General features: G+C 40.3%; 1 protein-coding gene across 2 annotated transcripts in view; it reads right to left on the bottom strand.

Annotated features, from left to right (window-relative positions):
* Window positions 1-12814, bottom strand: part of FTO (FTO alpha-ketoglutarate dependent dioxygenase) — a 341005-nt gene that overhangs the window by 233986 nt on the left and 94205 nt on the right. For both annotated transcript variants that reach the window (XM_033128825.1, XM_033128827.1), the window contains exon 3: window positions 4615-5239. In XM_033128825.1, the coding sequence (XP_032984716.1) occupies window positions 4615-5239 (625 nt within the window). The remainder of the gene's footprint in view (window positions 1-4614; window positions 5240-12814) is intronic.

The following is a 12814-nucleotide window of genomic DNA, read 5'->3' as shown; positions in this document are numbered from 1 at the left end:
CTCTTCTCTCACTCTATCCCATCCACACTTGCTGCCTCTGAAACATCCCAACACCGTCTTCCATCTCTGGGCTTTCCAGATTCCCTCTAGGTAGCCTGCTGCCTCTCTCTCTCTCTCTCTCTCTCTCTCTCTCTCTCTCCTTCTCGTCTTTGGTCAAATGTTTCCTTCGAAAGGAAACCGGACTTTCCTATTTGAAACTGTAAGCCTGTATCTCAGCCTGGTCACACAATCTACTTAGCTGTTTATTTTCTGTCTGCCCTTGCTAAAACATAAGCTCTGTGAGGGCAGGGACTTTTGGTCATGGTTATGTGCTAAGCATCTAGAATAGGGCTTGGCAAAAAGGAGATGCTTACTGTTAACTGAATAAATAATTTCAAGGGGGTAAAAAATATATATATGTGTGTGACTTTTAAGAACAAATAAGTTTTACTGAGCAGTGTAAGTGACTTCAAAACTAACTGAAAAGACACAGTACGATACAATAAAATAAACAAGGTACATGAGCTTTGAGACCTTAACCAGGAATGCTGGGAGGCTAAGCAAAACTTTAAATACCACAGCATTTTTTAGATGAATGTCCCAAAACTCTAAGGTGCAATCACAATGTAGCTTTTTTCATGGTCTCAAAGATGACCTAAGAATTACAAAGCTACTCAGTTCAAAATAAAGATTTAACAATTATGGAAACAAATGTCCACCCGTAAGTGGATTCAACTTTTCCCAAGTCAGAGACATGAATGGAAAATGTAGAGTTAAAAGAAAATTATTTCAAAGTCCCTACTTTCTAGCCTCTCACATATACAACAGGAGACATGGATGGGCCTCGCTTCCTTTTCCTCTTTGGCCCTTCATGAGAGACCAAGAGAATAATATCAAGAATCTGCAATATTTGGCAATATGTTGGCACTTAAATATCCTAAGAATTGTTTTTCCTACACAGACAATGTCACAGAAAATGCTTCCTTCCAAATAAACAAAAATGGTGACCAATAGTTATTGTTTAAGTGATGTTTTTGAAGGTGTTCCAGTCTAAGAACAGGTGTATGAGCATATTAAACAATGCGTTTATAATGCCGTCGCTGCTAAAATTTGCCTGTTTTTCTTTTCTTTCTTTCTTTTTTTACATCTAGAAATAACAAGCATTTGCCAGCAACTCTAGAATAGGAAAATCAAATACTCTGACTATTTACACATGGTTCTCCAAAGCCGTTCCTGATTTAAAAATGTACCATTTCAATCTTCCTACTGGAGATATCCATTAACTAGAAGAGCTTGTGAAGCCAATGAATTTAGTACATAATTACACATATCCTATACGAATTACTTCTCAATGACCTCTACTCAGAAAAAAACCAAAGAAGGATGATTGACTCATAAATCTACATGAAGGTGTCACTGGGAAATGGTATTGAGAGCAAAGTCCTGAAAGATCTTAAGCTTTACCTGAATTTAATTTCAGCAGGAAGTAATCCCTTCTTTTCTGAAGTTCCAATGCATTGACCATGAGCTTTTCCTGTGGCATGGAGCACTCTCCTGCCACTAAGTGACCATGTGACCGTGGACAAATCACTTCCATTCTCCCCACCTCCATATGTTCATCTGTGAAATGAGAAGCTTGAACTAGGTGATTTCAAAAGTCCCTTTCAGATCTGACGTTTTATCATTTCATCATTATAATCACAAGAGCACACCTGATCTCACCTATCCTCCCCAGGCAAGAACGGCATTTGATTTACCTTTGGAGTCTCCATCCTATCTAGAACAACTCTGTTGTTCGGCTTTGGGGAACCATGTGCAAATGTCAGAGTACTGGGTTTTCCTATTCTAGCTTTGCTGGCAATTGCTTGTTATTCCTGGATACATATAAAATTAGCGGAGATGGCATTAAAAACCCATTGTTTAATATGCTCCTATACCTCTTCTTAGACTGGAACACCTTCAAAAACATCACTTAAAACAATAACTACTGGTCACCATTTCTGCTTATTTGGAAGGAAACGCTTTCTGTAACACTGTCTTTGTAGGAACAATTCTTAAGGTGAACTTCCCTTAGCAAATGCTCAACAACCAAGTTCAAGGGCAGAAAAAGAACAGTCCAGTTGTCTGAAATGCCCACTCTCTTTGCTCCCTTTTAAGCCCTTCCCAACCCCAAACATGATTTTATCCCAAATGGATCTCTTCAAGTCCACTTTTACTTAGCTCTGGCGGGAGGATAAAGAGACTAGAGAAACAGACATATAACTTGTCACCTAGAAGAAGGCACTTGGAAGAAATGCACCCACCAAAAAGTTTCAAGGGACATGCTTTATACACCCTCTGACCCAACATCACACACGTAGCCAAAAACCTAGAGAAAGGTTCCATTTCATGGAATAAGCTAATGCATTCAGTCATCTGAGAGCCTGTATAGCAGCTACAGCAAAAGCTGTGGGGAGAAGGAAGGGGGCGGGGAGAACAGAGGGCATCAGGATCTGCAAAAAAGAGCAAGTAGGACACTCGCCGAACCCATCTGGACGTGGACATTTCAAAACCCTAAATCCCAGAGGTCGCTATACTGCGGGGATAGGAACTAACTGCTCACAAGGCTGAGTTCAGCCTCAGCTGTTAGGACTCTGAGGCCAGAATGTCTGGGTTCACACTCTAGCTCAACTAATTAATAGCTGTATAACCCTAGGAAGGTTCACCATCCTTCTGTGCGTCAGTTTCCTCATCTGTCAAATGGGGACAACAGTAGTTATTTCGTTCACGGGGTTGTTGTAAAAATGAAATGAGTTAATACACTTATACCAGTGGCTGGTGCATAGGAGGTGCTTGAGGAAGGAAGAGCTCCCCAGTATTGCTGCTATTATTCGAGTTCTGAGAATCTCGGGGTTTAAGAAAACAAAGGACTTACGCTGCTCTTACACATTCGAATTCGGCAGTTCCCTCCTCTTTGTGATAATTGCGAGGATAAACCTTTATGTATTTATGTGTATGCGTACACTTTATCAGTCTTCACTGCTCCTGACCGCAGAAACTATTCATTAAAAATGTAAATTCCTTTCTGAAAGATATTCTAGATTTCAAAAACGACTTGATCACCCACACTCTGGGAGGACAATAGGACCATTAACCTGGGGCCCAGAGTACCTGGGAGTACAAAGACACCTTTGTAGCAAGCTGCGCTATCACAGGCTGCTGCCTCAGTTTCAGAGCCTTGTCTCCTTAGGAAAGAAACTAACAAACGCCATTGTTGGTTCACATCAGAGTTCTTGGATGTGATAGTTCTTAACCCCCTGGCAAAGCCTTATTAAAGATCAGAGGATCTGGGTTCTTTCCATTAGGACAGCATCAAATCCCCTCCAAGCAATTTTCTGAGGTCAGCATCATTATTTGAGATGCCAGAGAAAGCAGTGAAATTTCCAACCGCTGAACTCATTCCTTGTTTCGGGCGGAAGACTTAAGGTAAAGTTAGAAAATATTTTAGTTATTCTGAGGAAATTTTTGAGGCTGGGAAATGGTAAGAAGTTTAAAGAGAACCTTGAGAATTTCTTTAAATCCCTTTTCCAAAACAGTCGTTTCAGTAAATGAAAAACAAATGACAACAAAATCCCGTTAAAAAATTCGTTGTCAGACGACAACAACCCTTTAAAGTTCCAGTTCGGTTCCCTGATGGGATATCTAGAACTCCTGTTTTCCAAACATCTTTCAATAAACAAGTGGAAGAGAGCCAACCCCGTGTCTTATGTTCCTGTTTCAAATGATCAGGCAAAACACAAAGTCCACAGTGGTCACGCTGTCCTCGATATTGTCAACTACCCTTTTAATGGCCCCGTTCTGAAAAACAATGAAGACCCCAAATGCCCAGAAACTGAACAACAGAAGGAGGGAAATTTGGGTGGGACATAAAACAGATTCCAAGGGGACCAGATTTCAGAAAGGGCAAGGACCAATTCACCACAGCAACCCTGTTTGGTCAAAAAACCACTGAGCTGATAGAGGGGCTGGAGAATTTCCTGAGAAGAGAGGAATGTCTGCCTACAAAACCCACCTCCACTGCATCTGGCGAGGAAGGACAGTAGTCAAAACTGTATAAAGGCAAGAACACGTCCATATTTCACAAATCACTCCCATCAAGACACTGATGTCAACCATAATAAAATATTTTGGCAAGACTGGAAATGTGCACCTGTGGGAACCTGGAAAGATTTGACAGATTTTTGTTTTCCCAGCCCTTTATCAGCAAGTTAATTATAGCAACTGTACGATCTACGCTGAGCTTTACAGAAAGGCAGTTGGCTGCATGAAACCAAGATGACGCTCTCCTGGGCCTGGGAAAGACAAAATGACAGCAGTGCTTACACGTGAAAATATTCTATCTGCGTACAGTCCAACAATGAGCCAGACAGAGCAGCTAGAGGAGAAAGAGAAATGTATATTCTGCAGCTATGCGGTTGTGGTGAACCTAACAAGGACACACAGCACCCGTGTAGTACACACACACACACACACACACACACACGTGTGCACACACACGCACATGCGCACACATGCTCACGGATGCATGCTCTCCAGAACCTGCGCCACTCTGGTCATGTGACACTCAGGGCTGCTCGTCCCCCGGGCAGACTGTACCTTCGAAGCTGTAACTGTACACTGCCACCGCTGACCTTTCCACCAGATTTTCGTCGTGATGCCAGCTCACGGCCATTTTCCCCATGCCAAAATAAGGCTCCTCTTTCAGATATGGCATTTTCTGGGGATCCATGAAATTCAGCAACGTGACGTTGTATGCAGACCTGTTCTTAATGTCCACTTCGTCCTGTCCATCAAAGGAGCCCATGCCAACCCTGGGGAAATCTGGACCTATGCACAGCGGCACGGCATCAATGCTGGCCTTGTCTTTGGCGACAAGTTCTTCCCACGCCTGGATGGTCTCGACCTGCAGGTAGTCATTGAGCTTGAGGAAGGTTTGACAGGCGGCAGCGATTTCAGCCTCGCTGTATCTCGTGTTAGAGCCCTTCATGGGCCAGGGCACCGCGAAGAGCCTGGTGTTCAGGTACTTGTAGGTGCAGCCTGGGTTACCGATGAGGATGCGAGAGACCGGAGTAAGTACATCTTTGCCTTGGACCCTCACCAGGTCCCGGAAGAGGACGCCATGCTTGTGCAGGGCGAGAAAGGCTGCTTGCACCTCCTTATGGAGCCCCTCGGGGACGCTGCCAGCTTCTCGGAGAACTAGCTTAGGATACTTCAGTTGCCACTAAAACAAAACAAGAGCAAAAGTATGTTTTTATGGATGGCGTTCATTTCATTATTTCCAAAGGATGTATGTTTGTAAGCATTAAGGGAAAAAAACAAAAACAACTGTCCGGTAATATTTCTAAAGAGGATTAGTTTCTCTCTAGCCCAAAATAGAAGACTAAATAAAACAAACGTCATCAACTCTCCAATCAAGATTTTCAAGTCCAAATTCAATTAAGAATCGTTCATATAAGCAAAATAAAACAATTTGAGCTGTGAATTCTCAGGCTCCCTCTATGACGGCTTCTCCCCACTCCCGATCTGTCTTCTAGCCTTTGGCCCCCCAGAAAACACAATTTTATTGATGGACGGCTCATCACCTATGTAGTAAGTACTTGCTTACTACGTGCCATGGACTGTTCTAAGTGATTTACACACAGCAACTCACTTACTTCTCACAACTCTACATGGTAGGACTATGCTGGTCTCCAGTTTACAGAGATGAGAAGACTGAAGCAGAGGGACATTTTTTATTTTTTTTTATTTTATGCATTAGTTTTTTTTGTTTGTTTGTTTTTTTAATTTATTGGGGTGACAACTGTTAGTGAAATTACATAGATTTCAGGTGTACAATTCTGTATCACATCATCTAAGAGAGACATTTTTAAAACTTGCCCCAAATCACTAAGTACTGGAGCTGGAACTGGAAGCCACTGGGTTCTTAACCACTACGTCTCACTGCCTCTCAATAAACAACAAACTCGTTTCTCCGTCAACACATTCACTGAAAGAGAAATCACTTCTCTCTGGGAGGCAGAAACTAAGTTCCATAACCTCAAGAGACAATTTTGTTCCCAATGATAATACTGGTGCCTAGAATATACTCACTAAATTGTGAATGAACGGATGAATGAACGAGTGGGGTATTCCACTGCAATTTAGAAAGTGGTAATAATTTCGGCTGGTGGTGTTGGAGGACAGTACTGTGAGATAATTCCCTCTAACACGGAAATAAGTGGGTTTATTGATGTCGCTTAGACTGCATTACCTTTTCAGCCACCTCTTCTGGCCCCTAGGACTTGAAATATGAATTGGTTTCGAGCCAGTGTTCCCTGACTCCATACAATGAAATTAACTGTTTTTTAAACCAACGCACAGGATTTTACATTTACCCCAATAAAGTTTAGTCTGACTGGTTGCTTCTTAGTATTGTGTTACTGACCATTTTTGACTTGCATTCATTCTATATTTTCATTCAATAATTATCATTTATATAATAAACAGAGCAAGACCACTTAGTCTCCCAGACATTTTTTTTTTCATTCAAAATGTGTCTATAGAGCACCTACAAAATACTAGGCAGGGATTAGGTTCCTGTCCTCACTGAGCTTTCTACCAAATCAGGTAAATAAATAAGGAAAAGGAACCCCAAATTGTGTTAGACAATAGCCCAGAAACAAAGCAGCAGGAGCTGTGTCATTAGCATAGGAAAGACTCTCTGAGAAGCTGGCATTTAAGCTGAGATCTTCCAAAAAAGAAGGTAGCAGCCAGGTGACAAACCAGGCAAAGAACTTCCCAGGAAGAGGGACTAAGAACTACAAAGGCGCAGAGGATGGAGACCAGCCTATTCTAGAGACAAAAAGGCCACTTGACTAGAGCAAAATGCCAGAGGCACAAGAGGTGAACGTGGAGGAAGGTGGAGGCTGGCCCACGCGGAGCCTGGGAACACACAGTCAGGACTCCGGACACGACAGTAAGGGCCCTGGAGGACTTCACGGAGAGAAGAGTAATTGGATTTCCATGGATAGAAATGACTCTTAGTGAAAATACAGGGCATGGATTAGAAAGAGGCAAATACGAAAGTGGAATATCCTATTAGTAGGTGCTATTACAACCATCCAGGAGAAAAGTGATGATGGTTTGGATGAGAGACAGAAATGAATGGACAGATAAAATCCATATTTAACAGGGAGAGTAAAAGGCTGTGCTCATGGGTTAGATGTGAGGGATGAAGAAAGGAAAGAAGTTATGGGTGACTTCCAAATTTCTGGATTTAACAAATAAACAATTCACTATTTTTTGAAATAAGAAATGGTAGGGAGAAGAACAGAGCGGAAAGAGGAATTCCATTTTGGAGGTGTAGCCATCACAATACCCATGAAATCTTCATGTGGAAACAGCAAGGGGACAAGTGGATACACACATGTGCAGCTCAGAAGAGAAAGTGGAGCTAGGGAAGTCAGGTGGGAGCTGTCAGCTCACAGGTGGTTCGCAAAGGCCTGGAAACTACCGGGATGTCCTTCGGAAACAGCACAAACACAGAAGAGAGCCCAAAGCCATTTCCTGAGTCACAGAGGAAGGCGCAGCAAAGGAGATCAGATAGGAAATCAGGCGGGTGTATTAATGCAGAAGCCAAAAGAGAGGAGCATTTCAAGGAGGACGAATACTCAACTATGTCAACTGCCCCTGAGAGGCCAAGGGAGATGAGGACAGAAATTAGCCCCTGGGTTTGGCAGCATGGAAATCACCGGCAACAATGACAAGAGCAATGTCTGAAGAGTGATGGGGAAGAGTCAGATAAGAGAAGGCTGCTGGGGGAATGAAAGAGGAAGAGGAGAGGGCCTGTAGAAATGTCTGCTTGGGGAGCAGGAAAGGGAGCTATTGAGGAAGAAGAATGCTGGGTCCAGGGGCGGCCCTTAACAAGGAGAGTAGCGACACTAGGTTTGTCATTATACTCATGGGAATGATAGAGAGGAAGATGCTGATACAGCAGAAGACGGGTGATTGGCCACAGGAGCAAAAGTCTCCCAAGCGAGGTAGGCGTGTATCCTGTGCGATTTGTATGGCAATCCACTAGAGTTGGAGGAGGCGGGGCTAGTAGGACCGTTTCACTTTTAGTCTACAAAAAAGAAAGAAATCAAGCTTTACTAAAATACGTGTACATACATATGTCCCTCCAGCATATAAGTGGTATGCTGGAGTCCCTTTGTATCAGCTCGAGAAAGCCTATCCTATATACATCTCTTCCCAACTGCACATCCAAAAACGCCACGTTGGCAGGTTGAAATTGACCATAGTGGAGTATTTACACCACAGATATCAGGAAACTCTAAAAATCAAGGCTGTTCTCCACCCCCCACCCCCGCCCCACAGGTAACCAATTGTTAAATATTTAGTAGGACACCACTGTTTATGCTCAAACTTTGTTACTGACGGGAGTATATGATCAAAACCATTTGGAAAGGAGAAAATATACTTCCTGTATTGGAATAGGCTGGAAGGAGAAAGAATATATACATTCAGATAGGACAGTGAATTTGATAATAGGCAGATGACTACATCTCAGGGTTTTGGGGAGTGGAGAAAAGGGGTGCTTCCATTTTTCTCAGTGAAAACATAAATTAAATCACTAGCTTAGAGTATGTGCTGGTCCATTAAGGGCAGTTTGCCAGATAGTTCTGGATTCCTCTCCCATCACCCAGCTTTTGGGGCCCAATGTAGAATTACACTTCCTGGCCCCTTCCTGTTGGATGTAACATGACTACTTCTGTTCAATGAGAAATGATGGCTGTCACTTCTAGCCTGGAGCATTTCATTGTCAGTGCCAGACCCTCCAGAAAACTTTCTTTCCCTTTGGCATAGTAACCAGCTGGTGACTGCCTGAATTCCTGAGTTACTACTTTAATGGGTAGTGACTCTCTGCCAACCCACAAATGATATGTAAAATGCACAAGAAATGCTTTTGGGTGAAGCCACTGAGATTTGGTTGTTACTACAGCATCATCTGGACTATTCTGGCTGATCCAGAATGCAGGAAATAGAAGGCAAGAAGAAAGTCTGAGGAAGTCTGCAGAAGAAAAATAAAGTCAAGTCTGAATGGGGGAAATGAATTTAGGAAAGCTTAGTAGGACTGTCTTGCTTTTCAGAGGGCCCATCTGAGGTGCATGATCATAAATTTAAAGTGACAAAGAGCAAGCAGTGTTATGTGGCACACCATTATGGACTCTCGTGGAGACTGAGGGATCTGCGCAGAATTTATAGTTTCTATACCTCATTTATCCCAATGGGAAATGGAAACAGAAATATCACACTTCCTGTTTACACAGCTCATGAAGGTAGCAGTGTAATTGAGTAAGCAATAGACAGAACATTCTGAAGCCATAAGCAGTTAACTAATTTTATCATTAAACTGGGTATTCTCTGAGCAAGTCCCCGAGACCTCAGTATAACCTCAAGTACATCTAACTAGTAGCGATAATTAAGAAGCAAATTTCTCCATAGTTTCTTAACAATCTCAGTGTTATTTTATTAGTCCTTAATGTAAAATATTAAGGAAAAGTAAGACAACTCCCAGGAACTTTGTTTTAGAACACGCTCCTTCTGGGGCTGAGAGAGGAAGACTGGAAATAATACACACACACACACACACACACACACACACACACACTTACACCACTCGTTCCAGTGTTGTTCAGTATGTACTGGGGCTGGAGAAAATATATTTAACAGAGGCCAATTCTAATTCTAAGACACCGGGAATGGTTCACGTGGTTCACATAACCACGTGAGTATCACGTGGAAACACCCTGATGTTAAAAGCAGCGTCCTAAAAATAAAACAATAATAATGACCTGGGAGAGTATTCAAAATAGTTTTTTCCACTGCTACCTCGTGTCCGTTTCCCCACTGACCACATCTGCTTCTTTGCCTACAGGCCTCAGGCCTGCACCTCCAAGGCAGGTTCTTTCCCCCAACTCTCTACCTGGCAGGTCCCTCTCATCCTCCAGGCCACTTTCTCAAAGAAAGTGTCACTTTCTCAAAGAAACCTTCCCTGAGTTTCCGCCCTCAAACAGGTATCCCTGTTACCACTCACCACACACTTTACTTATCTTTCATTGCTCTCATCCATCTGTAAGTATGTATTTATTTGAACTGTTATGTGTTTGATAATCTCTCCTAAAGACTGCAATGTGCTAAAAGTAGGAGATGTTAGCTTTTTTTATTCTCCATTCTGCCCCCAGCACATGGCTCCAACATGAGTGCTTAAGACTTCTTTGTAAGAATTAAAGAATAAAAGCTTTAATACTGATAGGAAACAGATTAAAAGTGCCTGGGCGGGGGGTGGGAGGTTGACTGCAAAGAGGCATGAGGGTTCCTTTGGGATTCTGGAAATGTTCAAAAACTACTGTGGTAAGGAATGCACAGCTAGGCAAATTTACCGAAATTTACTGAATCGTATAATTTTAAAAGGTGAACTTATGGTGTGTAAATCGGACATACGTACAGTGTATCAATAAAGTGTTTTAAAAGGAAAATTGTTACATTTGAATATACAAAATTTTAAACTTTTGCAGAAAAAGAATTATAAAATTAAAAGCCAAATACTAACTAAAAAAAAATTTGCAGTTTATATGGCATAAATGAGCTTACTAGTCTTAATAAAAAAATTCCAAATTTAAATATATATATACACATATAAATCTATACATATATATCAGTAGAAATACAGAAGGCTCTTCAATACAGATTTAATTTAGCTATGCCTATTAAAATAGCAAAAAATAAAATTTTACAGTACTACCTGTTGTTGGTAAGTGCAAAATGAAATATTCTGACAATCTTCAATTAGAAATTCAAACACTATAACCCCACTTAAAGCCAATTCGTCAAAATGTATCAAAACATAATATGTTTATATCTTTTCATCTAGTTATTCTACTTCTAAGAATTTATCACAGGAAAATAGAGGAATTTATCAAGATTATAAGGATATTCACTGTTATTTATAATAATTAGAAACTAAAAACCACTAAAGATGCTCAACAGGAGATTAGAGGAGAAAATGATACATCATTCATGTGATGAAGTACTTTAGTAACATACTTTACAAGGTTTTTTATATTGTTTTATGAAAAATGTAAGTAAAAGAACTACTGTTAAACAAGAAATTAGTAATAAGATATTTAGACAATAGGATCCTAGTTCCATAAAAAGAAAAAAACGTAAATATGTAAATATTCACACACACACAAAAAAAATTTGGAAAGAAACATGGCCAAAAGTTTACAGTGCTTATCTCTAGGTAGTGAACTTGGGCATAATTTCAATTTCATTCTTTAGATATCTGTATATTTTCTCAAGTTTTCAAAAATAAATGTAAAATACTTTTTAAATCAGGAAAAAGACGTTGCTTTCAAAAATTCTTAATTTCATGGCGTTTACCAGGAGATTCTTTTTGGTGGCCCTAACTTTTCAAAAATTTCCCATTTTTGTGCTCTGATACTATTGAAATCTGACTTGGAATGCTGTTCAATGCTCTAGAGAATTTTGATTTGACTGCCATAAATACAAATAATAATAATTGGCTAATTTTGTCACTATCTCAAAAAAAAAAGAAAAATGCAAGAGGAAAAACAAACCCAAACTTAAATGCCCTCTTTTATTATTTATAAAGTAATTAGATTAGTGCCAGATACATAAAAGTGCCATGTAGAGTTTGTTAAATTTTTCTTTAAAGAGAACAGTAACTCTGGAAAAGAACTGCACACTAAATAATTTAATATGAATTCATTCTGTCAAACAAATAAGTTCACTTTCCATTTTGGACAGGTACATGTAGAACATCAGATATCGCACAATAATTTGGAACAGCTGTTGGCAGATTTCCAAATATGTTAAGAAAAATTTTCATTTAATCCCATTAAAGTTTTTCCAGGGAGTATATTGTCATGCAATTATATTAATAGTTGTCTGGTCACATAATATATTTCTTGAGATCTACAAAAGATCCTATGACATAAATGACGATTACATAGTTTAATAAGCATTTGGAAAGGTATTTTAGATATAAATTGCCAACATGCCAGCCAGCCCTTTACCAGTAGTTGAAAGATGTGGAATGCTACATTCTCTGGAGCATAGGCTTTATTTTCGACCTATTTTAAAACCATTATGGAAAAATCCTACCTCTTCCTCTCGTATCAAGGGATGCTTCTGAAAGAATTTCATCATACAGAGAAGTCAGACAGGTCTTAAATGAATAAGATACCAGTTTACAGGAGACTCACCAAAATAGAGCCCAATGGAACTTGACCTTGGGTAGAGTGAAATAAAATGTAAAATCTTCAAGTGACTTGGGAAATGCCCTTCATTTAAAAGTGTTGGAACGCTCCTGTTCTCTGGGAATATATTTGTAATCTGGCTATATTTCCAATATAGCTATATCTAATATATTTAATAGAATACATCTAGTAGATTTCCAATAGATTTTGCTGGTAACTTTATATTCTGCACTCTATAGAAATTTGCACTATTTATCAGTCATATTTTCTACATAATTTTCACTGTAAAATGCTTATGACGTGGCAGCCATCCCCTGACTGATGGGCCATATACCGTGTTTCCCCAAAAATAAGGCCTAGCCAGACCATCAGCTCTAATGCATCCTTTGGAGCAAAAGTTAAGATAAGACCCGGTCTTATACTACATTATATTATATACAACCCGGTCTTATATTAAAACAAGACCAGGTCTTATCTTAATTTTTGCCCCAAAAGACACATTAGAGCTGATGGTCTGGCTAGGTCTTATTTTG

This window comes from Rhinolophus ferrumequinum, chromosome 15 (genome assembly GCF_004115265.2).
Source record: "Rhinolophus ferrumequinum isolate MPI-CBG mRhiFer1 chromosome 15, mRhiFer1_v1.p, whole genome shotgun sequence".
In the NCBI taxonomy this organism is placed as follows: Eukaryota; Metazoa; Chordata; class Mammalia; order Chiroptera; family Rhinolophidae; genus Rhinolophus; species Rhinolophus ferrumequinum.
Note: the sequence above shows the minus strand (reverse complement) of the source record. Positions and strands in the feature narration are given on the sequence as shown.